Source organism: Harpia harpyja, chromosome 5, assembly GCF_026419915.1.
Source record: "Harpia harpyja isolate bHarHar1 chromosome 5, bHarHar1 primary haplotype, whole genome shotgun sequence".
NCBI classification, from domain to species: domain Eukaryota; kingdom Metazoa; phylum Chordata; class Aves; order Accipitriformes; family Accipitridae; genus Harpia; species Harpia harpyja.
The window spans coordinates 31,825,171-31,850,059 of NC_068944.1; the positions used below are offsets into that span (position 1 = coordinate 31,825,171).

Consider the following 24,889-nt stretch of genomic DNA (forward strand, 5'->3'; position numbering starts at 1 on the left):
AGAGATATGGGTCTAACTGGAATATGACCAGACAACAAACATGCTCAAGCAGGATCAGGGTTGATAAGGATGTTAGAGAATACATGTGGCAAGATCAGGACAGAATTAGGACACAGGTACTTTAAATGGCATGTAATTTCCTACTGCTACCTCAAGAATCTGATGAAGAGCAGATTTACATAAGATACTTTGTGACTATGTCCCAGCCAACTAAGGAGAGGAACAATACAGGCTTTGTCTTGTTATCTTGTCCAGAATGTCACAGCTCTGTTGTACTTCTGTAGGATTCTGCTGACTGTCCTTGTATGGCTGTATCTTCCTAACTAGCTGGGGACTGAAGGTCCTAACCTGAATGGTTAGGGATTATAAAACATGATCTGTGAGAAAAAAGTGCAAAGAAGCACCTTTACTAATCTAGAAAAAGGAGATAAAAATGCAAATTGTTAAGTCTCTCAATATGTACAATATTCTAAGAAATACAGTTCAGGGGAAGTGTGGGAAAGGCAAAGAGAAATTGGTTACATCTACAGGGGAAAAAAATCCAGTGGATTAAGTATGAGCAAAATGTCCCAGTTTTTAAATTGCTGGTACATAGGAAAAACATGATTGAGAAAAGTTTTTCCATCTTTCAATGTTTTTAGAGCAACCATTTTGAGAGGAATGACCTGAAATACTGCCACACTGTGCAGGAAATTAATGAAGACAAAAGAATAAAGGAGGAATAGTTAAGTATGAGATTAATTTTATAAGAAGGGTTTCTTCTAATCTTTGAAAAGCAAAGCCCATGTAGATACAGAAAATGGATTTAATGCATGCAGATACCTTTTGTAATGCAAACCTGGGTAACATGGAAAAAAGAAAACTCAGAGTTGTCCTTAGAGTGTCAAAAGTTGTAACACTCCTAATAGGTCATATATAAAATTTAAAAACCATCATGAATTAAGAAAGAAAGCCAGGAGAAAAAATGCAGAAAAATATTAGTTCACATCACTAATTCTTTCTTCAAACTTGTTGATGTATGTGACAATTGTCATGTTATAATTTGGATCCAATTCAAATCCCACTGAAGTCACTGAAAATAACCCCAATATTATCCTGATTCCCCAAATAACTCCATTATCCCAGTAACATAAAGCTTTATTCAGTTAGTTGGTTTAGTCATGTTTTTGAAGGAAATTGACAGTAACAGATCAGCTTTATGCTAAACTTAACTCTGGCTCACCTTTAGCATAAACTAATCAAACCAAAGTTGGTCACCAAATGGAGCAGTTTCATGCTCCACCTTACCCCTGTTGCACATTTCTTTCTTTCCCTTATGTTGGTCTTAATACCCAAGTAGTACCCACTGAAGTATATCAGCTCAGACAAACCCAACTGGAAACATATCCAGAAAAAAAAAAAAGTTTACTAATAAGTATTGGCTCTATTTGAAAATAGTGGTTTTCTAGATAGCAGGTGATAGCAATTGTTGGTGCCAACAACAGGAAGAAAACTGTTAATACACAGTTGGAAACAAATGCCACCCATTGGTGGCTGTCTAATATGACCGCATCTTTACTTTTGCAGGGGGTGTGCTTTGGGTTTTTTGTTAAGTTCTAGGCATGCTTGGTAGATTTAGCTTCCTAGAAATACTCCATCTAGATTCTGGATTCCACTGGATCCATAGCAGGACCTAGCTGTCTAGATGCACAAAACACAACAGTACTGGCCATGTACAAGAGAATGAATTTCATACTTTATTTATACTTGTATACATACACATATATACACATACTTATACATACAAAAAAATAACAAGTTCTGTTGTGGGCATCTAAGTCCTGTTTTAGCCATTTTCTACTGCTTCCACATATGGAGCTGTCCATTAACTGAAAACTCCTAGTCATGCAGTGTGAGGAACTCCAGTTCAGATTTTAAACCGCCAAGTACAACAAGATTTCAAAATGAATGCTAGACAAATATAGCAGAAAACAGGGGAATTTTAAGTAAAATAGGGTATCACTACACATGGTGTAAAACTGCATCACATGCCATTGCAGGTCAAAAAATCTACTAATTCAAGAGGACACTTATGCTGTCCTACTAAATGCACGCTTTCTTCCAGACATCTTAAGAAGATAAGCAATATTAAGCACATATGCATCCAACAACTAAAAATATCCAGGTCACTTAAAGGAAGGTAAGATGATTGTGATATTTTTAATAATTAAAGCTGAAAAATAATACTACAACAGAAGAATGAATAAGAGAGTTCTACAGAATCTACCACTTCTTATTTTGAAATCAGTATTTGTATTTTTACTTTTACAGAGGACCTTAACTCTTAAACACAAAAAATATTCAGGCATTCATGTACTTTTCAATAAAAGATACTCATTTACTTGCTTGTTTATAAATATTCAAGACTCACTTTGCTGTTCCAACATTTTGCATCTTCCTGGATTTCTGCTTTTTGCTCCACTAACTCCTCAAGGTGTTTTTCATCCTTTATAATCTTCTCCTCTGTTTCTTTTAACTTCATACAGTATTCGGTCCAAATAAATTCAGAATGCTTTAACTTATTCCTAATAGAAATACACACAAAGTGAATCCATCTATTTGGCAATATTCCAAGGTAGTCCCTCTCCATAAAGGAAAATGTAAAGCAGATCTGAGTTAGTAAAGATTTATTTTGATTCTCTACTACATTTCTTGAACAGGTATGCATGAGAGAATTTCAAAGTATCTGCCCTGGCAGGTTCATGCAATTTCAGCCAGATATCAAAACTACTCATGCTACCAGTTCACTTGCACTTAAACAGCCTGCCAACATTACAACTTCTAATTGGACCTCTGAACAGTTATTGGTGTAGTTAAACACGAGACTTTGTTTCATACCTCACAGGTTAATTAACCAAAATAGGTGTCAACTTCTTTCTCTGCCAGTGGCTGAATCTACTTCAGAGCCATCTTCACTTAATCAATCCACTGCACTGTCATTTTGTGGACAAATGTCATTTGTGAAGAAAATTTTTTACTGACATCAATTCCTCATGTTAAAAGGAATTTGCAGACAGTAGGCAAGGTCAAAGGAGGGGATAAGGACTTTACTTTCACTCTGAATAGCAGATTTATCAGCATTATGATAAGGAAAACTGGCCATAACTACAGAAAGATATAACAACTACAACAATCATGAGGAAAATATTCCCACGAGACGCTGTTAAGCCTCATTATAGGCTGTGCACAGGCCTTTTGTTACAGCCATGTATGAGAATGGATTCGGTGAAAGGCAAAAGAAATAGAGGGACATCAGGTTAAAATTTTAGAATGACTGCTGGTGCTTGTCCATTATTTTTATTATTTTTATTATTGTTTCAGCAGGCAGAAAAGAGGAGTTTTCTACATGCTCCCCAGAGAACTATCTTGGTCAATAACATATTCCGAAGCATGCCTTAAACAGCAAAATAAATCCACCGCAGCAGAACTAAGGCCAACAGTAGTTGAGTTTTAGAGACGTCTATTGCATTACAACCCCCAGAAACCCTGAACGAGTGTTGCATACTTAAATGCAGTAAGAAAACACAAAACAATAATGAAGAGAATTCATCACTAATTCAAGAGCCAATCCTAAAAGACTATTTGATAGACATTCTTCCTTTATTTGCTTCCAAGATTTCATCTAGTGAGGGAGTAAAGACTTATCTTGCAAAGTCACATTCCAAATACCACAGAATATATATAACATGAGCGTGAAACCTAACACTTTGAACACCTCTACTTTCTTAGGTCCCACCACCCATGAAAGAAACTTATAAATGATACTTGGAATTATTCTAATGACAGACACATAACAGGCATAGACTAATTTTCTTCTGATATTACCTATCAGCTACAACTTTATGAGTACAATCTCATGCAAAAACACAGTACTACCAGTCACAGCAAGTATGTGTAAAAATAACAGACTGTGCTGTATGGTGTACCCCAGCCTCAGTATTTTGAGTTCCATGCAATCTTCATAATTTTCTCACTGATGGTACTGAACATAAAGAAAAGAGTATCAACTGTAGAACAGTCTTTCAATTCTGTGCCATCACAAATCTGTCTTTCTCACACCTATCAATACCACATGTTATTCTAGTCCTCCTCAGATGGCAGCTGAAGGGTCTACTTCCTCTGTAATGTAAGTATGACTTTAATTACCAGTCTAGCAAATGGCTGGAAAAAAAAAAAAAAAGATAGATTAGGCAAAAAAAAAAAAATTTCTTCACTGAGGGATAGAAAAAACAGTCGTCATCTCCATTTTTTTTCCTGTAAATGCTGATATTCCTAAAAACACTGGTATCATTAGCACTTTTAGTTTAATTCACATCCACACAAACAAAACGGGTTACAAGGTGCACAACACCTTGTACATCACTGTCATGTGGTATGAATAGGAAATCACTTAACTAGGTGAAACAGAAAACATACATGGTATATTTCTACCAGTATAGATGATGAATTTCTGGTATTAGTTACCTATTGCCATTATCATGGGGATTTTACTTACATTATGACTTTTTTCAAAAGAACAAAGAGTTCCTGTAAAGCAATTTTAATGCACCTTAGAACAAAGGCTTGTTACAGGAAAACACCACACTTTCTTTCTTGCACATGAAACAGTCTCAAGAGCCTTGATTTCCACCAAGACTACCAAAACCTAACGGGAAAACTGCCCACACTGCCCTACAACTGCTAAGCATGCTGACAGCTGTGACACAATGACAGAATTCTAAAGGGAACTGAACAAAACCCTGCATAAAAGACTATTCAAAAGTGAAGTAGTCAGAAGGCAAGATGAAAAATTCTAATACTAATGAAAAAATGCAGAAGTAAGATTAAATGATCAATTTTCATTGAAAGAATAGGTCAACAGCATGGTATCTCAAAATCCCATATCTGTTGCTTTGATATATTTACAAATTATCTGAAAGGGCAAGGAGTAGTGAAATTAAAAGACTGCATATAATGTGATTACAACAGGCAAGGCCAAAAAGAACTAAGAAACTTAAGAAAAATTTCAAGTAACTGGGGAACAAAACAGCACATACTATTTAGTGTCCAAACTCAAAAGAAGTATAAGATCAGAGAGCTTAAGTACACATTAAAATTCTAAATTAACTGTATCAAATTGAGAAAGACATGTATGTATTTCCACAAACACTCAGAAAGTCTATTCAACATTTAGCACAGTTAAAGAAGCTAAGAAGGTGTTAGATTAAGTAAGAAATAGGATGAAAAACATTAGAATAAAAAATGAGTAAGATGTTCCAGTTAAAGTCATTGACATGGCTTAATTTGGAATACTGTTTGCATTACCTTTCAACCCTTTTCAGAAAAGTGTATCACAGAAGTGAAAAAGGAGTCAGAGGACATACTGGAAAGGTCATAAAATACAGAAGTCTTCTGAAAGTACATTGAAAATAATGAAGTTGCTTTAGAAAACAGATAGGAAGAAGGAACAAAGTAAAATCCAAAGTCGCGGAGGATATAGGCTAGTGAAGAAGGGTCACAATACACAGCAATATTTTTCATTGTATACTTTTTAAGGCTTAGACTCCCAAACTACAGCAATTTGCCTACAACAGGACAATAACAAATCGCTGCTGACCACACTTTGTAAATACAAATTGATAATGAATAAAGTTTAATAGTAGGTATATGCTGGAATAGTAAAAAAAAAAAAAAAAAAAAAAAAAAAGTTAAGTCACATACTTTTAACATTATTTATTCTGGTATTACATGATAAAATCACCTCTAGCAATGGATCACTATAACCATTGCTAACAATTCTTGCCAGCAGCTAGTAATTCAGACAAGTTGACAGAACACTAAATAGGCCAGTGAAACACTAAACTGATTTGCAGAGTATCTGAATACGTAGTAATAAATCACACTACATTTTTGGTAATTCTTACTCAGGACCAATTTGGTCCTTCTTACTCAGGACCTGATCTTTCCCATAATTAAAATCAACATGAGATTTGCAATGAACTTAACCAGTTACAGAAGCAGGGTCCATGCTGTCCGATTTCTCTCAGCTGGAACCCACGGAGGAGCTAATGAGCATTTGATCAGATCATCTCTATATACATATTCAAGCTACAGTTAAAATTCCAAACATTGTGAAGCTTGCATTCACAGGCTCACGTCCATCAAAAGTATTATCTCCTACTCTTCACCCACTTCTTCCTTTGTTTAGACACACGTAGTGACTTTAATTGGAGAATCACATGGTAATTTCCAGAAGTCACTCTAGCTTTGACAAGTGTTGGTATTACAGAATTCTGGTCTCAGGTTTTGTATAATAAAATACTTGGGGTTTAGCTATATTTCTGACTACAATTTTAATTTTCATATACCAATATTCTTTCCAGATTGCAAACTGGGCTCTGATATGAAAAAAGTTAACTAAAGCTTAACTAAACATAAACATGTTGACTGTGAATCTTTTTAATCTTAGAGGTAATAAAATATAATTAGCATAAATACCTCTAATATAGTATCAAAATTATCCTGAACTCAATAAAAACAAGATGAAGAAATTCACTGTAAAGGTTAGAATCAAAAAAGGAAAAAAGACATGCTGAGAAAAGAAACAAGTCAGAGACACTTATTTCTCTAGTATTTCTAAGCTATCCATCTTATGGAAAAATACATTTTTTTATCCTACACTGACTCATCCTTACTGAGACGTAGACAGTTTGGATCTCATTACAAGTGCACAGACACTTTATGAGTGCAAGACTGGAACTTCTCAAGCAGCAATGTCGTCTCTGAGTAAATGCATGTTACCCAGGATGCCTCCTGCTCCCATATTAAAGTATAAACATATTACAGGAAGAGCTATGATCCTTCTTTAATTCTGCAGTTTAGTGCCAATGGCAAAGAGATCCACAGTAATATGGTATCTTAAAGAAACAGGATTATTGCATCTAAATAACCTTCCTTTCTTCAAGAATGTGTCAGTAAGGTTTCTGCTCTAGCTGACTGGCAAGCACAGATCTCCCTGGATAGCAGCCATCAAAAGCACCAGTCATATTAGCCAAAGTAATGATTTCCTGAGGTTGATACCTACTCCAAAATACACTGTAAGAGTGCTCTGTTTTGCAATAGTTAGTGTTACTTCGTGCTGCAGGTTTAACAACTTGTAAGATTCTGAGGCAGGCAGTAAGTACTCCTTCTGTGGGACTGAAAAAGGTGTTTCAAGTTCCTGAGCACTAATCAGTTTTTGAAATAAATTTGCCAAGATATTATAATCTAAAGAAACTGGAAACCCCCCATTATTTTAGTCAGGTGCAGCTCTTTACCATGGCTTACTGAGCACCATAAATGGTAAGTAAAACAATCACACTTCTTAATTACAATTATTTCTTGGAAAAAGAAATGAAAAGAAAATCTAAAACCAACAGAAAACAGCTACAGCAGCTACGAACTCTTCTTTGTGTACCTCTGAGAGTGGGTCCCTTCACAGAAGGGACCAAAATACCTTACTTCCAAATTCTACTGTGTGCCTTGTTTTATTCTATCATATATTACTGGAACAGTTTACATATAGGTTAAAAAGTATAACAATTCTTCCTATTTGGTACATTAAATAAAAAAGTCACTCACTGTACCCTAAGCTCTCACAACTACTCAGTTATTTGAGGATTTGGTTTTGGCCTTCATGGTAGACAAGCCTACAAAAGATATTTCACTGACAGAATGCAGGAATTACAATGGGCTTGTGTATAAGTATAGTGGGTTTGGCTGGGATACAGTTAATTTTCTTCGTAGTAGCTAGTATGGGGCAATGTTTTGGATTTGTGCTGAAAACAGTGTTGATCACTCAGGGATGTTTTCGGTCCTGCTGAGCAGTGCTTACACAGCGTCAAGGCCTTCTCTGCTTCTCCCCCCACCCCACCAGCAAGGAGGCTGGAGAGGGGCACAAGAAGTCGGGAGGGGACACAGCTGGGACAGCTGACCCCAACTGACCAAAGGGATATTCCAGACCATATGACATCAGGCTCAGCGTAAAAAAGCTGCAGGGAGGAAGGAGGAAGGGGTCGTTTGTTCGGAGTTATGGCGTTTGTCTTCCCAAGTAATGGTTACGCGTGATGGAGCTCTGCTTTCCTGGAGATGGCTGAACACCTGCCTGCCGATGGGAAGTGGTGAACGAATTCCTTGTTTTGCTTTGCTTGCGTGCACGGCTTTTGCTCTAGCTGTTAAACTGTCCTTATCTCAACCCATGAGTTTTCTCACTTTTACCTTTCTGATTCTCCACCCCATCCTGCTCAGGGGGAGTGAGCAAGCAGCTGTGTGGGGCTCAGTTGCCTACTGGGGTTAAACCACTAAAATAAGCTATTCGTAACTGCTTACTTTCTGTCTTTTTAGAAAATCTGGCAGTGTGCTGCTGGCCTGTAAACATGCAAAATTACAAAGTTTATTTCTGCTTGTAACAATTTCTAGAGTTTGATGTTTTCTTGACAAAGATGGGTTGACATGTGGCATAAGATTCTTAGATATGTACAGATGAGAATCATCTTTGGCAAATAGGCTTTCACTGAGCAGAAGTAAATAATAGCTCTTAAATATATATCTGTGCTGGTGTGAAGAGTAGCTCTTGTAGTTCATAGTCATATTTGGAAGCATGGGGAAAGACTGTCACAGCATTCTATAATCACTCAGTTATGTAGCAGACACAGATGGCCCATCTCTTTTGAGGGACCTAACGCTACTTCCAGGAACTTTATGAAGTCTAAGTTCTACTGTTAGTCCAATAAACATAATCCTCCTCTACAAATGATCAGGGAGTATTTTGTGTTTGCAGTAGTTCCTGTGAGCTGAATGGATCAGTGTATGGAAACAGACATCTTACACTAAGAGAACCTCAGTGTCTTAATTTTGAAGAGACTGATTGTAGAAGAGATATGGCACAAACCTGAGATGATACATGGCTCTTTAGATAACAGACACCCTTCTAAAGACCTCATTTCTTTAGAAATTAGGAAATTCTGTAACTAGAAACTTCTCTTCAGCTCTGTAGTGGCTCCTTTACTGCTCTTAGGTAAAATAATGAGGCCAACTCTATAGTGAATTCTCATAAGAATGATCCTTGAAAAGAAACAGGGAATGGGAGTTAGATGGGACAGTCCCTGGCAATGGTTTTGCTGGATGGGAAATTAACATCTACTGAAACAAGGTTACCAAGGACACGAGTTTGCATGTACATCTCAATCATTAGCATTAGTCTTGCTGCCTTGAATGAAGCATCAGTGAGCAGGACAGGTTTTCAGCCACTACTGTACATCAGGCACTTTCTAACATCAACTCTCTGGAATACCAAAATAGTGCATGCATAGCACAACTTGAATTATGGAACTGCCTGTATTGGTTTTGTGTGGCAAGGTTTTGGTAGCAGGGGGGGTTGCAGGGGTGGCTTCTGTAAGAAGCTGCTGGAAGCTTCCCCTGTGTTGAAGAGAGCCAATACCAGCCGGCTCTAAGACGGAGCCAATCAGCCATAGTGGTAACGCCTCTGTGATAACATTTTTAAGAAGGGAAAAAAAAGTTGGGACAGACAGAAAATGGCAGCCAGAGAGAGGAGTGAGAACATGTAAGAGAAACAACCCTGCAGACACCAAGGTCAGTGAAGAAGGAGGGGGAGGAGGTGCTCCAGGGGCCGGAGCAGAGATTCCCCTGCAGCCCGTGGGGAAGACCATGGTGAGGCAGGCTGTCCCCCTGCAGTCCATGGAGGTCCACGGTGGAGCAGATATCCACCTGCAGCCAGGGGAGGACCCCACGCCGGAGCAGGTGGGTTCCTGAAGGAGGCTGTGACCCCGTGGGAACCCCGCGCTGGAGCAGGCTCCTGGCAGGACCTGCGGATCTGTGGAGAGAGGAGCCCACGGAGCAGGTTTTCTGGCAGGACTTGTGACCCCGTGGGGGACCCACGCTGGAGCAGTCTGTGCCTGAAGGACTGCAGCCTGTGGAGTGGAGCCACGCTTGAGCAGTTCGTGAAGAACTGCAGCCCGTGGGAATGACCCACGTTGGAGAAGTTCGTGGAGGACTGTCTTCCGTGGGAGGGACCCATGCTGGAGGAGGGGAAGAGTGTGATGAGTCCTCCCCCTAAGGAGGATGAAGCGGCAGAAAATAACGTGTGATGAACTGACCGTAAACCCCAACCCCATCCCCCTGTGCTGCTGGGGGGGGCTTGGTAGAGAATCCGGGAGTGAAGTTGTGCCCGGGAAGAAGGGAGGGGTGGAGGGAAGGTGTTCTGAGATTTGGTTTTATTTCTCATTACCCTACTCTGGTTGATTTGTAATAAATTGAGTTAATTTTCCCCAAGCTGAGTCTGTTTTGCCCATGATGGTAACTGGTGAGTGATCTCTCCTGTCCTTATCTCGACCCACAAGCTCTTTGTTATATTTTCTCTCCCCTGTCCAGTTGAGGAGGGGGAATGAGAGAATGGCTTTGGTGGGTACCTGGCATCCAGCCAGGGTCAACCCACCACACTGCCATATAAATTCCTAGTGAACCTAGGTAGTTCTGAATCAGTAGGATGGACCAAATTTGATGACTTACTACAAAATGTATATACTCCATAATTACTATGCACAGTTTTTGAAATACCTGATATTTGAAGAACAGTTGCTGTCACATGGCTGCAGTACAGAAACATCTGCTACTGCCAGTAAGATTATCTCAAAAATTTACTGATGTCTTTCAATTATGCCTGTAAGCTTTCCTCACCGCAAGTGAAAAAGAGCCACTGTGTCACTTGTTGCTTTGCCAAATAAAACCTGGCAACTAGCCATAGGCATATGCAGCAAAGCCAAGTGCAACCTCCTACCAAATATGAAAGTACTTGGTATTCTTGTTCTTTGGCATAGTTATTCTTGGTGCTGACTCTTTGTCAGTTATGTTCAGCAACAGAAAGGAGAGATTACTTGTCAGTGACTGGCCATTAGTGGTGTTCTACTGCTACTATAGGTCTACTTGATAATTCAAGGGTTAATAACCTGACAAGAGGTTACAGTGAGGAAACTGCAACATAAGTCATTGCCATACAGAAGCTACCTTACAATCCAATAAAGTTATAGTAATTTTGTTGGGTTGCTAAAAAAAAGAAATACATGGTGTTTTGATAAGTTCAAAAGTATGTGTTGTTGGCTAGAATTGTTCTGGTTAATATGCAACTTCAAAATTAAGTTATAATTATAAGATAACTATGGTACTATGTTAAGTGCTGAAGTTCAATGCAAGTAATTTGTGCAGTCAATAAGAATGATAGCAAAAAGTTCTGTCAAAGGGATTAAAAATTCATAAGTAAGTAATATAAGGTAAAAACGGCATGCTTTAGGAGTCGATTCATGGAACTTTCCATTTGGGTATATTTCTGGGTATCATCCCTTCCTTATTCTGCTAATGCAAGCTAAGACAACAAACTTCTTTTATGTATAATTCTACTAATTTTCATTTAAAAAACAATTAACATTGTTTCTAAAAGCAAATTTTCTATAGTTTCATTGTCACTATTAAAACTAACAGGACATTATAATAGCATATTGAATAGCTCTTACTTGTATTGACTCGATAGCATCTCAGCATATTCAATTTTCTCATACATAGATTGTATCTTCTTTTCCGATTCTTCATCAATTCTTTTAATTGTCCTTTGGATTTCCATGAGTTCACAACGAACATCACTATATATTTTTGATGTCTAAGAAAATAAAACACGTTTTCTGAAAGATGTTATACAAAAATCATACATAATGTTTAAAATAAAAAATTTCAAGATATTCTGATTCTTTGCAGTTAAAGAAATTGAAGTTTAAAGTTGAAGTAGCACTTTGTGATGTCATACAACTTAATGACAAATTCTGCATGGTCTGTAATAGATAGATACAATCCTAGTGAAAGACAACAGAATCTGTTGTAAAATTGCATAACATAAAGAAAGGTTAGCAAGAGGGATTTCATTCTGTTACAAAACTTTGAAGTTACTGTGAAAAGGTGGCTACTAACATGGGAAGATAGTGACCTCTGGAGCAGAAAGAAAGAAATAATGTCGAAAGAAGCCACTGAGGTTTCACTCAGTAATCTGACAAAATCATTACTTAAACATCTCCTAGAGGATGAGCAAGCCTGGCAGTCACCTATGTAAAAGAGAGGCCTGAGACAACGCAGACAATGAACACAATTTTCAATGGTATCAATAGTATTGGGACACTCAGTTCCTAATAACTCTCCAATAGAGATATGCACGTCTTTTGCCTCTGCTTTTTAAAATATTACAAATACAAACAAATAACATTATATAAAATCTTTATTATAATCTAGCACTTTGCTGCTCAAACTAGTTCTCTGGATATTAAAAGGCAGAGATTCAAAATTAAATAATTGTTTTAATTTCAAAGAGACTTAAGTGTCAGCTGCTCTTTTAAGGAGGAAAAACCAAACCTAAGTAACAAACAGCATATAAATTAGAGCACAATAAAAGTTATAAATAATTTATTTGACAATTAGAAATTTTATTGTTGAAATGAAATATATGAGTAAGTTACAGTAACACCAAATCTATCTCCTTATGACATGTAGTGTCACTTTTTGGAAAGAAATTAAAAAAAAAAACCCTCTAAAAAGAAGTATTTCTTTAAAAGTCTTCAGGAAAAAAATATTTTAAATCTACTTTCCAAGTTGTATTTTAGTACACCTCAGTATTTTAACTGCATACAATATATTCTAAGACATTAACAAGAAAAAAGGATACAAAATAAAAACCAAAATAACCATCTTGATTTTTAATTAGCCAGTATTTTGAACATATCTAATAACACTGATAGAACTGTGAGCTATTTCATAGGTCAGAACTAATTCATCATAATTAGCATATTATTTGTGTAATAGGCAAATAACATTAACTTTAGAAGTATTTTGACATGACTGTTGAGACCTCAAAATATGAGTTCAAAAGAAAACAAATTAAAATAAGCAATATTTATTAAGAATCACCTACAAACAAAAGACCATTTTTAGACTGTAAGTACCTTGAAAAAGAGAGTAATCTCTAGATTTGTATTTAAAAGTTACTATAGAAAATACATAGAAAACATAATAATTAGTACTAAAATCTGTACTTGAAGTAACACAGTATCCTTCCCTTTTTAGACATCAATTTTAAGCTACCTGCAACTTCGCTACACTTTGATTATTCAGCCTGACATTATCCACATCAGGCATTTATTATCAACAAATAATAAATTATTATCAATATTATTGTCAATAAATACTATCAACAAATAAACTAGGAAAAATGTACATCAGCATTTAAAAATAATTAAAACTTACAAACATTTTTTTGACAGCTTCTAACATCTCCATATCTCCTGGAACAAACATTGACGTCTATGAGAAATCTGAGAAGAATCTATGCAAATATCAGATACGTACCTTCTACTTCTCCTGTGAAAAATCCCACATGAAATCAACTTTAAAAGTTAGAATTACATTCCATATATGCTTAAGAGACATTTACTAAAGGCCAACAGCATTATCCTTCCTGGATTCTGTCTGCACTGAGTGCCTGTATTTAGCACTATGGGCACACAATTCAGTCTTTGTGTACAAAATTTAAAACAGACTTCGGTATTTCCAAAAGACTGCTGTTCTCTAAAAGGGTATGCACCTATGTAGTGGAAAGGTTCTAAAAGAAACATCTTCGTATTGTTTGTACTTACCTTTTCATAAGCCAGTAACGCATCCTTCACAGCTTCACCCTCTAGATTCAGCTTTTCTTCCACCAGAGGGCTGTGTTTCTTCATGAAGTCTATATCCTCCTGAATCTTTCTGTTGACTGTTTCTATCTTAAGTATTTGGTTTTGTACCTGTCGCAGCTGATGGCTTTTACAATCAAAATGCCATTGTAGCTCCAAGGTATCTTGAACACACGTTTCATATTCTGTTAAAAAGATAATTAGCATCACAAAATGTGAGTAAGTAACTGAGTGACACCATGAATATCTAGTGAGATTGGGAAGTATGTTGTCATAATACTAAGTCTAAGACTTGCAAAATTTTGCTGTAAACTGCTCTGAAGGCCAAAAGAGGACGTTGGTTACAAAAGACATCACCAAATACTGCATTAACAGTGGAACTGTTTTTAAATGTAATTCAAGCAAATCTTCAAAGTGGGGGGTGGTTTTGTTTTTGTGAAGGATATTAAAACATCTAGCCTTAAGGCATATCTAGAGGAGGCTACTGTAACACAAGAACAGCTCTACTAAGCTTCCTAGTCTCCAGCAACAGACATATGTGGATGCAGAGGAAGAACAGGGCAAGTATAAATCCCACATCCTCTTAATATGCCAACTATTTTCAGTTCAGGGACACTTCCTGAACTAAATGTGGCTTCAAGAAAGCTAAACTAAAGATACAAACTTAAACTCAACAAACAAAACATATTCATGTTGCCACACAGAAGTACATCAGTCTTAGTTCAGTTTGCTGCATTTACTTTTCCGACTTTGGCATAAATTTCCTATGGGTCTTTACAAGAAAATATGTGACTAGACCACTGGTTGCTGAATGACAACATATATTTTATTTTGCTTGGAAAAAAAAAGCTTATTAGAGATGTTGTCCTGCAGCAGCTGATGCTCTATATGGAGAAATTATTGGTATGAAACTAGGGAAAGAAAAGTAAGATTATGAGATAAGAAAAAAATCAGAAAAAGTCTCAAGAGCAGTAAACTTTGCCATAAATTTGAGACAGAGAAGCACATTTTATTGAGAAAAAAAGGCTCTCTAGCTCTGAGAAGTAGTTGTGGAATATTCAGTGCAATCCCTTAACAGCTGATAAATTTTGCTGTGTTAACAAGACATAAATCACAAATTTACAAAATTATTCATTGCTACTAAAAGTTAGAGACATTGTATGAGTAAGTGGCTTTTCTACATCATGCAAAGTGATACCTAACATTAAAATGAGTAAAATGTGTTTTACATTACATTTTTGTTATACTTCAGAGAAGGTAATTTCTGAAGATAGGTTATGTCACTGCAATTACCTGAGTCTGCTACAGGACACAGATGCAGCAGGAGCTAGCAATAATGGAAATCAAGGGAAGTCTGAAGAAATAACAGGATTCAGTGTCTACTCTGAATGGGTCATGCAAACTCTTAATTAAGAATCTCCTGGGTTTGTAATACTTAGATTAGGGATAATTATAACACCCCTGAGGGTATTTTCCCTTTATCCTCAATTCCATTTCAGCATAATTTTTATCTTATAGATAATACTATGAAAAGTTATAATCCTGAAAATTACAAATTTACTCCAAGGACACAATGTCATCCTGACATAGCCCACTGATAAATCAGGGAAGAAGAGTTGGTTAATATTCACAGCCAAACTTCATGCTGGTTTATTTTGCCCCCTTTTTTTTTTTTTAAATACTGTACCATTGCATATATTAACAGAATTGAAAATGTGTTAATTATATTCCACTATTCCAAACTTTTGATATTTATAGAGAATGCTAAACAGTAAAGTAAAAGCAACAGGAATGTATAGCAACATGCAAAAATGATTTACAGCTGCATCACTGTAAGTACGTACATAAAAAAGTAAAAAGTAATATCTCTGCAGCTCAAATCCTGAACTACTGTGCTGAAGAATGAAGATTATATTATCAACCTTCTCCTCTTGCAGTTCTTTACTTTTGTAAAATTGACCTTTCAGTTGCCACAGGATTTTCTCCTGAAAGCAGTTTCTAACCTATCAATGAATTTTAATTCTGATTCTTTATTCAGTCTCCTCCTCTGTTTTCAGGGCATCATAAGTTGTCCTTCAGAGGCAATTGCTTTTAAAGAAAGCAATCTCTGCAAAGTGGTAACACCTTAACGCAGGTTGCTAGTTTGCAAGTCAGGAGTTAGCCATTGGCTAAAATAAACAAACAAACATGCATTTTTCTCATATATTGTTAGGGATGTGCACTATTTGAGATTTTGCCTTCGGGGGGCGGGGGGGGGGAGTGGGGGGGGAAGAGAGAGTGGAAAAAGAAGCATTTGGGACAAACAACTCCTGGCTTGCCTCCATTATACACTGATTTTCTCTCAGTGCTTACCCATCAGTAAACACAGTTATGGAAGACTCTTGCACTGTCACCACACTCTGGATTGTGAGGTATTTGTCGAAGATCTCAGGATAATGTGCACCAGAATATGCACTAGAGTACCAACTGTGATTTTAAATCCAGGAGCCTACTGTTCCAAATTACGGAACTTTTCTATAAGTTTGGGTTCAGACGGTACCTGCTTCTGACCGTGAGTCAGAAGACAAACAGCAAACAGCTGCTAAGTAGCTGTTTGGGTTTTTTTTTTCTTTCATTCTATTCTGTAGATGCCAGTTCATCACAAAAGATAATAGTAAATGTGCTTAGAGTCTGGGATTTCAAGGAGACCTATAAATGGTTATGATGTCAAACAATTCCTACTAAAGGTGTAAGTACATTATTCAAGTTTATCACATTTTAATTTTTCTCCAAACAATTTTTTTTTTTATTTGTGGTTTAATCTGTGGTTTAACTCAATGCATTATTTTATAATTCTGTTTCAGCCTCTCACTCCTTGTCCCAAACTGAGTATTTATTATCATCTTAAGAGTGTCTTGTCTATTCTTATGCTATTTCTCAAACAATGCTGAACATTCCATAGTACCTTCCATATTTTTTTCCAGATATATATTCAAGCACACCAAATTCAGAAGAGCAAATATTGTGCTCCTGTTACAGTAAACACAACTATAGTCTTATCATAATTCTTATTCTTGGTAATGAACTGACCGAAAAATAACAAATATTCTTAGTTTCAATACCAATACCTTTTTGCACGGCTGCAGGGAGCTGCTGAAGCCTCCAAAGTGACATACAATCAATTTTCATGCCAAGCTTTTTCCTTTGCTGTTTCTCCAACTCCAAAGCTTTTTCTGCTTCCTCACGATCAGCCTCCAGCCGCTTAATTAGCTCAGTAACTTCCAATAGCAAAGCTTCTGTTTCCTGCTTCAAGGTTAATGTCTTGCCGTCTTTAAAAATACATTAAAAAATACTTCTTATGAAAGCTTAATCATATGCTCTTTATTCGAGCTTCATTCTCAACACAAAGTTGGCCTGTTCACATGTATCACAGTAAGCACAACTGGTTACATTTCTGTCTTTAAAAATACATTATAATTATTTCTTATGAAGGCTTAAACATACACTCTTTATTCCAGCTTCTTTCTCAATATAAAGGTAGCCTCTTCACATCATCAAGGTAAGCACAAGTGGTTACAAACAAAACTTTCATGTTCAATAGCATTTTCCTCCAGCTTATTTCCAATGCAGAGTGCAACAAAAATGTATTAATATAGATGGTACAAACTTTTCATCTTTGCCTCATTGCTTGGGTAAGAATCATCCAAATAACAGTACAAGTTCCTGATTATCACAATTTTTTAAAGAATACTTATTTCATTTTATTTTCCTAAGTAAGTATCCATGACTTCATTAAAGTCTTCGGAGTTCTAAGAATATTCAGTGTAATATCTCAACAGCACTGTTTTACTTGTGATACACACATCATTATTTCATTCTGTGAAATCTGGCTATCAAATATGTCTCAGTTATTTGTTTTGATAAAAGATTCTTTGAGGTCATCATCCATTGTCCTGATCTATAAAAAATGGGAATTATGTAAGTTACAGAGTCCAAGACATTCCCATTTTGGTTCCACAGTCAATAAAACCCTAAATTATTTTGATTAAAAACTGCAAGCATTGAAAAGAAGGACAAATACTTAAAATCTGGAGTGAAATTTTGGCTTCACTGCCATCAACAGAAATTTTATCACACAATTTACTGCAGACAAGATTGCCTCAGGCTAGCAGTACTTAAAAGGTTGCACATTGCCTTAAAAAAAAATTGCACACAATCTCTTTTAATGCTTAAAACTTAATTAAAAAATGTATAATCTGAGTAAAGATGCAAACTGTAAAAAACAGAACTCTACGTTGGGAGTACGTTATGAATACCCTCTAACAGCAATGCAGTTATTTGTTTACAGAAACTAAATGAAAAAAAAAAAATCTAGAATTTCCAACAACCAATATAACTAGCTTAGCTGCTTCAAATCCTAGATGGGTTAAAATACAGTATGAATCTAAATACAGAAATGTAAATTATCTTCTTGCAAACAGGATGATTTAATAGTACTTAATATAACATTTAAAATGTATGTGTCTTTCAGCTTGACAGATGATACACACAGATTTCAAAGGATACTCACATCATTTACATAAGACATAGAGCAGGCAACGAGCAACTATTATTACAAATGCAAAGTATATATTAAATAAGGGTAAGTAACTTTTACCACTCGGACGGAGTATTATGAAATATTTTTACCTTCACAAGATACATCAGCTTCTTTAAAATCCAACTTAGTGGATAATGATAACCAGGTATCTTCAATAGATTCAGGACTGACGTGTTTTGTTACCCTGCAGATAAAAGCCACTGTCACTAAAAAATTTTAGACTGAATTTATATTAGTATTGTTAAGTAAATATTACTTTCACTAAGTCAAAATTTTCTTTCTCGAATCTTACACATTTAAATGCTGTCTAGTTAAATGAAATAATTGAAAGTCATGCAGAAGAACTATTAATTGTGCAAATCCCATATAAATGCTTTTCTCATATTTCTTTACAGAAATACAAGAAACCAATTTCTTTTCATAATGTACTTACATAGATCTTCAATTTTTGTCGTCATACCCAAGGATATGTCAAAGAGAAACTGTTGTAGAAAGCTGTTACTCTTTCCAAATTCTGAACATACAGGAGCAATATATGCTATACTTTCCAGACTCTTCTAAGCAACAGAAGCATTGAGTGCTGTATCTGTGCAGACACAGATACATTGCCACTGCAGGTCAGATGAAGTTTCAGTTTTATCAGTTTAAGGGAAGTCATCATTTGAGGGTCAACAATGAAGAAAAAAAATTTTTTAAGATACGAAGGAAAAAAGATCAAGGCATAAGGCTAATCAGTTTCCAACAGACAAGCTTTTGAAATCTGGGAGACTCAAAAGCAGAGATGAGGAGGGCTTCACTAAAATGAGATCAGGACAAATTTAACCTCCAAGTGAGAGGGGGAAAGAAGTAACACAAGTAGTCAAAGAGGAACTCATGTGAACTTAAGAGGCTCATCAGCCTACTGGAGTTGAGAACAAGGGGAGGAAGGACAACCACCACCCACTTATGCCCACATGTGTGGCTTAAATGCTCTTTAAGCATTTAAGGTCCTTCATATGCAGCTAAGATGAAATGAAATCTGCAGTCACAGTGTTACATCACACATACATGTATAATGTGAATGTATATATTTGAAAGAACTCCACAAAAAAAGTTCCTTTTCCATGACAAAATAACAGACAAAAAGCCTATGCCAAAAACAGATGGAAAGAAGTATTATTGAAGCCTTCGTAGATCTATGGAAAATACATCTGAAGTACAGGGAATAGAAAAAAAATTCTGTGCAGTAATGGAAAATAGTAAGACATTGAACAGGAAAACTGGGACCTGGTGATGGAAGAGATATCAAATTAGATACAGAAACAAGAGTTTGATAAATAGGAGTTGGATAAGTAGGCAAACACAAAATAACTCAATAGATGTATCTGACATGAAGTAAAAATACACAGGGAAATACAGGGTTTGTTGAGCAAAACAGCCAGGACAACAAGCTCAGTGCATGAGATACATTCTCCTCTTCAAACCCCTCTTTTAATCTTTGTAACTAGAACTACATCATAAAGTAGCCTGCATCACGAATAATACAATTTACAGTCCCACATTCAGACTTATTTTGTGTACTTTTTGACTACTTGGTTTTGAAATATACTTGTGTTGTGTTGTATTGTATTGTATTGTATCCTAGGCTTAGGAAAACTCTGAGTTCTTTAGTGTATTTCAAAATACATGCAGCCAATATGTAAAATTTAGAAAAAAAGTGCATGAGTTTTAAGATTTAAAATTACATTTTAAATTTACATTTTAGATGTATAACCTTTAACAACTCTGTATATATTCTAGATATCTCCAGCACAAACATATCTAGAAAAAACAAATCTTCAACTTGTCATTTTTAATTTACGAATTATGTTCTGTTTTGATTTTAACAAGCATCCTCTTTTGCTCTCTAACTTTAAAGATGCATAGTTGCAAACACTATAGTGTGATTCAAGGAAATTTTGTCAAACACAGAAAAGTTTTTTGAACTAAACATAAGTAGCTGGCAAACTACACTGAAAACACAAATATGATGCATTTAATAAGAATCTTAACAGTATGAAGTATAGGAAAACGAGGAAAGAAAAAAAATGAAAAAAATCTTGGGTTTTTTTCCCCATCTCATTACAGCATGTGATGAAGAAATGGCTGTTTCATTCAAACTTTTTTCCCCCTCCCTTTTTTAATTACTTGTCTCCCTGTGTCTAGCCAAGCTGAAATGAGAGTAAATTTGACCCTCTATGCAAATTCAGAAAATTGTACACAGTATTTAGAGAACTTCACAAAGATCAGAGTAAGTATACAGAAACATTCAAAATGCTTATACATCATGTTCCAACCCAAAACTTAAAGAAACGAGAGCTTAAAATAAGTACCCTTACTCATATTTAGGCACCGGAGTTAATTAGTAGAATTGGCACAATTTCAGAAGTATCAATAACTGAACAACTGTTACCCACAGAAATTCATCACTTAGGTTGATTCTGAGACCTGCGATAATCTTGAATGTTTGAAAATTAAACAGTGAGTAGGAAAGATATGAGAAATTCTCCATAAACACTTTTGGTCTGCTGAAGTAAATAGATCCTGCTGACACTAAGAATGCTTATTTTAGATGCATTCTACGTTACAGAAAAACTTGGTAAACTCTACAGTTCACAGAGCAGACTTTATAGCCAGACTAACATCTCATCAAATAATTACCTGACAATAAAACAAATGCATTATTTTGTATGAGTTTGTATGTACGATTCTTACCATGGTATTTTCTCCTCCTTAAACACATAACCATACTGCAAAAGCAAAACATAAACTCCAGTATACATCTCAGGTGTTATACACTTTTTCTGTTTCCTAACAAAAAGCATAATAGACCAGTGAATTTTGTATCATAAGAGGATCTAATTAGTGTACATATAGATGAATGCTTTTTAACATTTTAAAATAATTACAAAGTTTTTGAATTCCTAAAAACTATGCATCTCCAAACTGTTGGTAATAAAACCCAGTTTTTGTACATACATGTTATGCATTATTCAATTTTGTAGAATGTTTTTTAAATATCCCTTAATATTGTTAATTGTAGTTTCACTCTTAACTTCTGTACTTTGTTTTAAATCTCAAAATTACAGAAGAGATTCTGTCTGAACTTCACGTGCTTTTTCTTCATTAGGGCTATGTCTACAACAGTAAATTAAACACTGTCAGGGAAGTTTTTTGGGCCCAGATACTTGATCACCTATACCATTAAACTGTTACTAAATCTTACTGGTACAACCTGCGGTAAGGGAAATTAACATATTCCCAAACCATTTCCAAGCATAGTTCAGGAACTGGAAAGGGTCAGGGACCATTCCTCAAAGGCGGCGTGCATAATGTCTATCCTGATTTGGAGGGTAAGAATTTAACAGTATGGATATGAGGTTTTCCATGTCAACTGGACACATTGCTGGTAATATTTAACTTACTAGCAGAGGTGTAAATAAATTCATATACAGACAAGTAAAATCCAAACTCCCTGTATTTGTAGTATAGTCATTTCAGTACATATGCCTAATTTTGATTTCTAAAAGTATTAATGAAATACTCATATTATAGCAACCCCACCTTTTCTCCTCTTAACTCATAGTTATAATGATGTCACCGTCTAAAGGCCTCAGACTATTTTGAATCTCTGTATATTAACAAGAATTTAGAAGAGATGTGGAAAATATGCACAAGACTTACAGAAACAATTTAAGCTAACATTAAAATGAATAAACATCTGGACATGTCAATGCTTATCCATCTCATTCATGTATATTGATGAAAAAATTATGACATTAAAATAATTTCACTGTTCTCACATTATTTTAAATAAAGGTGAATGAGGCAATATAAAATTTCCTATCAAATTAATGTCTGTACTGTAAATCAAGATATGACTGTAGATCATGCACCTCGGATTCTTCTAGTATCTATACTGCAGTTGCAGAAATCTCCCTGCAGAGTATTTAACAGTGTCCTGGTTTCAGCTGGGATAGAGTTAATTGTCTTCCTATTAGCTGGTATAGTGCTATGTTTTTGAGTTCAGTATGAGAAGAATGTTGATAACACTGATGTTTTCAGTTGTTACTAAGTAGTGTTTAGTCTAAAGTCAAGGATTTTTCAGCTTCTCATCCCCAGCCAGTGAGAAAGCTGGAGGGGCACAAGAAGTTGGCACAGGACACAGCCAGGGCAGCTGACCCAAAGTGGCCAACGGGGTATTCCATACCATGTGACATCACATCTGGTATATGAACTGGGGGGAGCAGGGGCAGGGGGATCGCCGCTCGGGGACTAACTGGGTGTCGATTGGCGGGTGGTGAGCAATTGCACTGCGCATCATTTGTACATTCCAATCCTTTTATTATTGCTGTTGTCATTTTATTAGTGTTATCATTATCGTTATTAGTTTCTTCTTTTCTGCTCTATTAAACTGTTCTTATCTCAACCCACGAGTTTTACTTTTTCCTGATTTTCTCCCCCATCCCACTGGGTGTGGGGGGAAGTGAGTGAGCGGCTGCGTGGTGCTTAGTTGCTGGCTGGGGTTAAACCACGACAAACAGCATTTGCGGAATACTAATCTAAAATAGTTTTCCTGATGTGCTACTATGACGACATTATTGTCGGTATTGGAGATAAATTATTTAAATATAACTTGTCTGTGCAAGCAGCGATCAGATCTTACTGCAGTGTAGACATATGCAAAATTTATTAACATTTGGAAAACATTTCTCCAGTAAAAGTGAATTATTTAAATGATACTAATCATGTTCTCAAAGAAGTTAATGGGAAGATTTTACTATACTTTAAAATGGTATATATTTCATTCTTTCTTCATCTACCTACCCATTTTTTTAGCTTCCCTTTATTCTTGTTTCTATTCACACAAAGTCTACATAGGGTAGGAAAACATCACATACTGCTAGAGATAAAAACATTTCATAACATTTTCAAATTCATGTCTCTCAATATGAGAGTAAAGAAACTTTTTAATCAAGGAACTGTTAAGTACTGTTCAGGAAAAAAACATTGCTTACTATAAATGGCAGAAAATGGCACACAGCTCAATTTGACTATCTACTCAAGATTAGTATAAAAAACTGTTTTGTAGACAATCAATATCATTGAAGCAACTTGACTCTGTGTGCATCTGAACTGTCATATACAAATTTACTAATCTTTATGATATATTGATATTACATTATGATATTGTGGTATATGGATTTTAATAAGATGGTCTGATTTGCCAAAACTGTTAAACAGATGAAAAACACATCATGACTAGTAAATGAACCTCCTGGGCAGTATTTTGGAGAGTACATATGACATGAAGTTAAATTTTTATAAAAACCAACATAGTAATCCTATATAAAATACACTTGTTCCTATAAAAAGCAGTTGGCCATTTTCAGCTATAAAGGTACCTGTTGAAAGCATTTCTCTATCTTTAATTCTAACTCTTGAATGTGATGAATAGCTTTGTTAAGACACGGTAATGGAGTATTTACAAAAGCACAGCTACGTTGCCTTGTGGTGATCCACTCATTTTTATCTGGAGAAAGAGAATACAGAAGGCTGCTAAACTTCATGTGTGGGCTGATACCAGATTTTCTCATACCTGATTTTCTCTCTTTAATTCGGAACTTCCTAAGCTTTGGTCTTGAAATTGACTAAGAAAATGGAACAGCTACATCAATTACTATGCACACTTTTTGCACAAAATGTTATTCCTTTTTAATACAATCATCTCAAATACAAGGAGGGAGATTTAAAAATGCTTGAAGAATATGAAGGAATAATTTCAAAGTGATAAGATATGATAAAGGGGGCTAGGGTCAAAATATAATTTGCTATAACTAATTTTACATAATTAATCCCAAATGAATCAAGTTTGATGATTTTACACTAGTCCTCAGCAAGGATTTTGTCCAAACAGAGAAAATAGTATCAGAACCCAAAAAGGCAAAGGTGGCAGCTACTGTAGCAATACCCGGAGCAAAACAGAAAAGGTCACAGGGCCTTAGAAGCAAGTTTGACTACTGTTATGTATACAATACTTAGTTCCAGCAAATGTTTGCTTCAACCTTATGAAGGGATGAAGTTCCAGAACAGTAGTTCCCGTGCTGGGAATTTAAAGCTACATGACATAAATGAACTGTTTTATGAGAACATGCGGACTTCACAATTATGTTTTCTTTAAAATCTGTTAGCCTTATAACCACATAAATAAATGATACTTTGGCACACTATTGAATGTTAACTATTTAATTAATACACAGAATGGGAATCTGACTGCAGAGGTCATTAATGAAAGGTGTCAGGAACCAGAACAAGACACTGAAACCTAGCAGTAGAGCTGTTAAAAAGTCTAAGAAGCTGTCCTACAAACATGAAACATTAACCTAATTATGTTCAGGGGGATACAATGCTTTAATGTGCCTTGGAGATGAACCAAAAATAACAATAAAAGTAATAGGGATTAAATTGTAAAATAGAACTAGACAACCTTCATATACAGTCTGTGGATTTGTTG

At 35.7% G+C, this 24,889-nt stretch overlaps 1 protein-coding gene across 2 annotated transcripts in view; it reads right to left on the reverse strand.

Moving 5' to 3' along the window:
- The window catches only part of CCDC178 (coiled-coil domain containing 178), a 197,127-nt gene that overhangs the window by 159,405 nt on the left and 12,833 nt on the right, over positions 1–24,889 (reverse strand). For both annotated transcript variants that reach the window (XM_052788564.1, XM_052788563.1), the window contains exons 3-8: positions 21,091–21,125; positions 18,447–18,541; positions 16,886–17,086; positions 13,743–13,963; positions 11,583–11,725; positions 2,411–2,564 (exon numbers count right to left, since the gene is read on the reverse strand). In XM_052788564.1, coding sequence (XP_052644524.1) covers positions 2,411–2,564; positions 11,583–11,725; positions 13,743–13,963; positions 16,886–17,086; positions 18,447–18,541; positions 21,091–21,125 — 849 coding nt within the window. The remainder of the gene's footprint in view (positions 1–2,410; positions 2,565–11,582; positions 11,726–13,742; positions 13,964–16,885; positions 17,087–18,446; positions 18,542–21,090; positions 21,126–24,889) is intronic.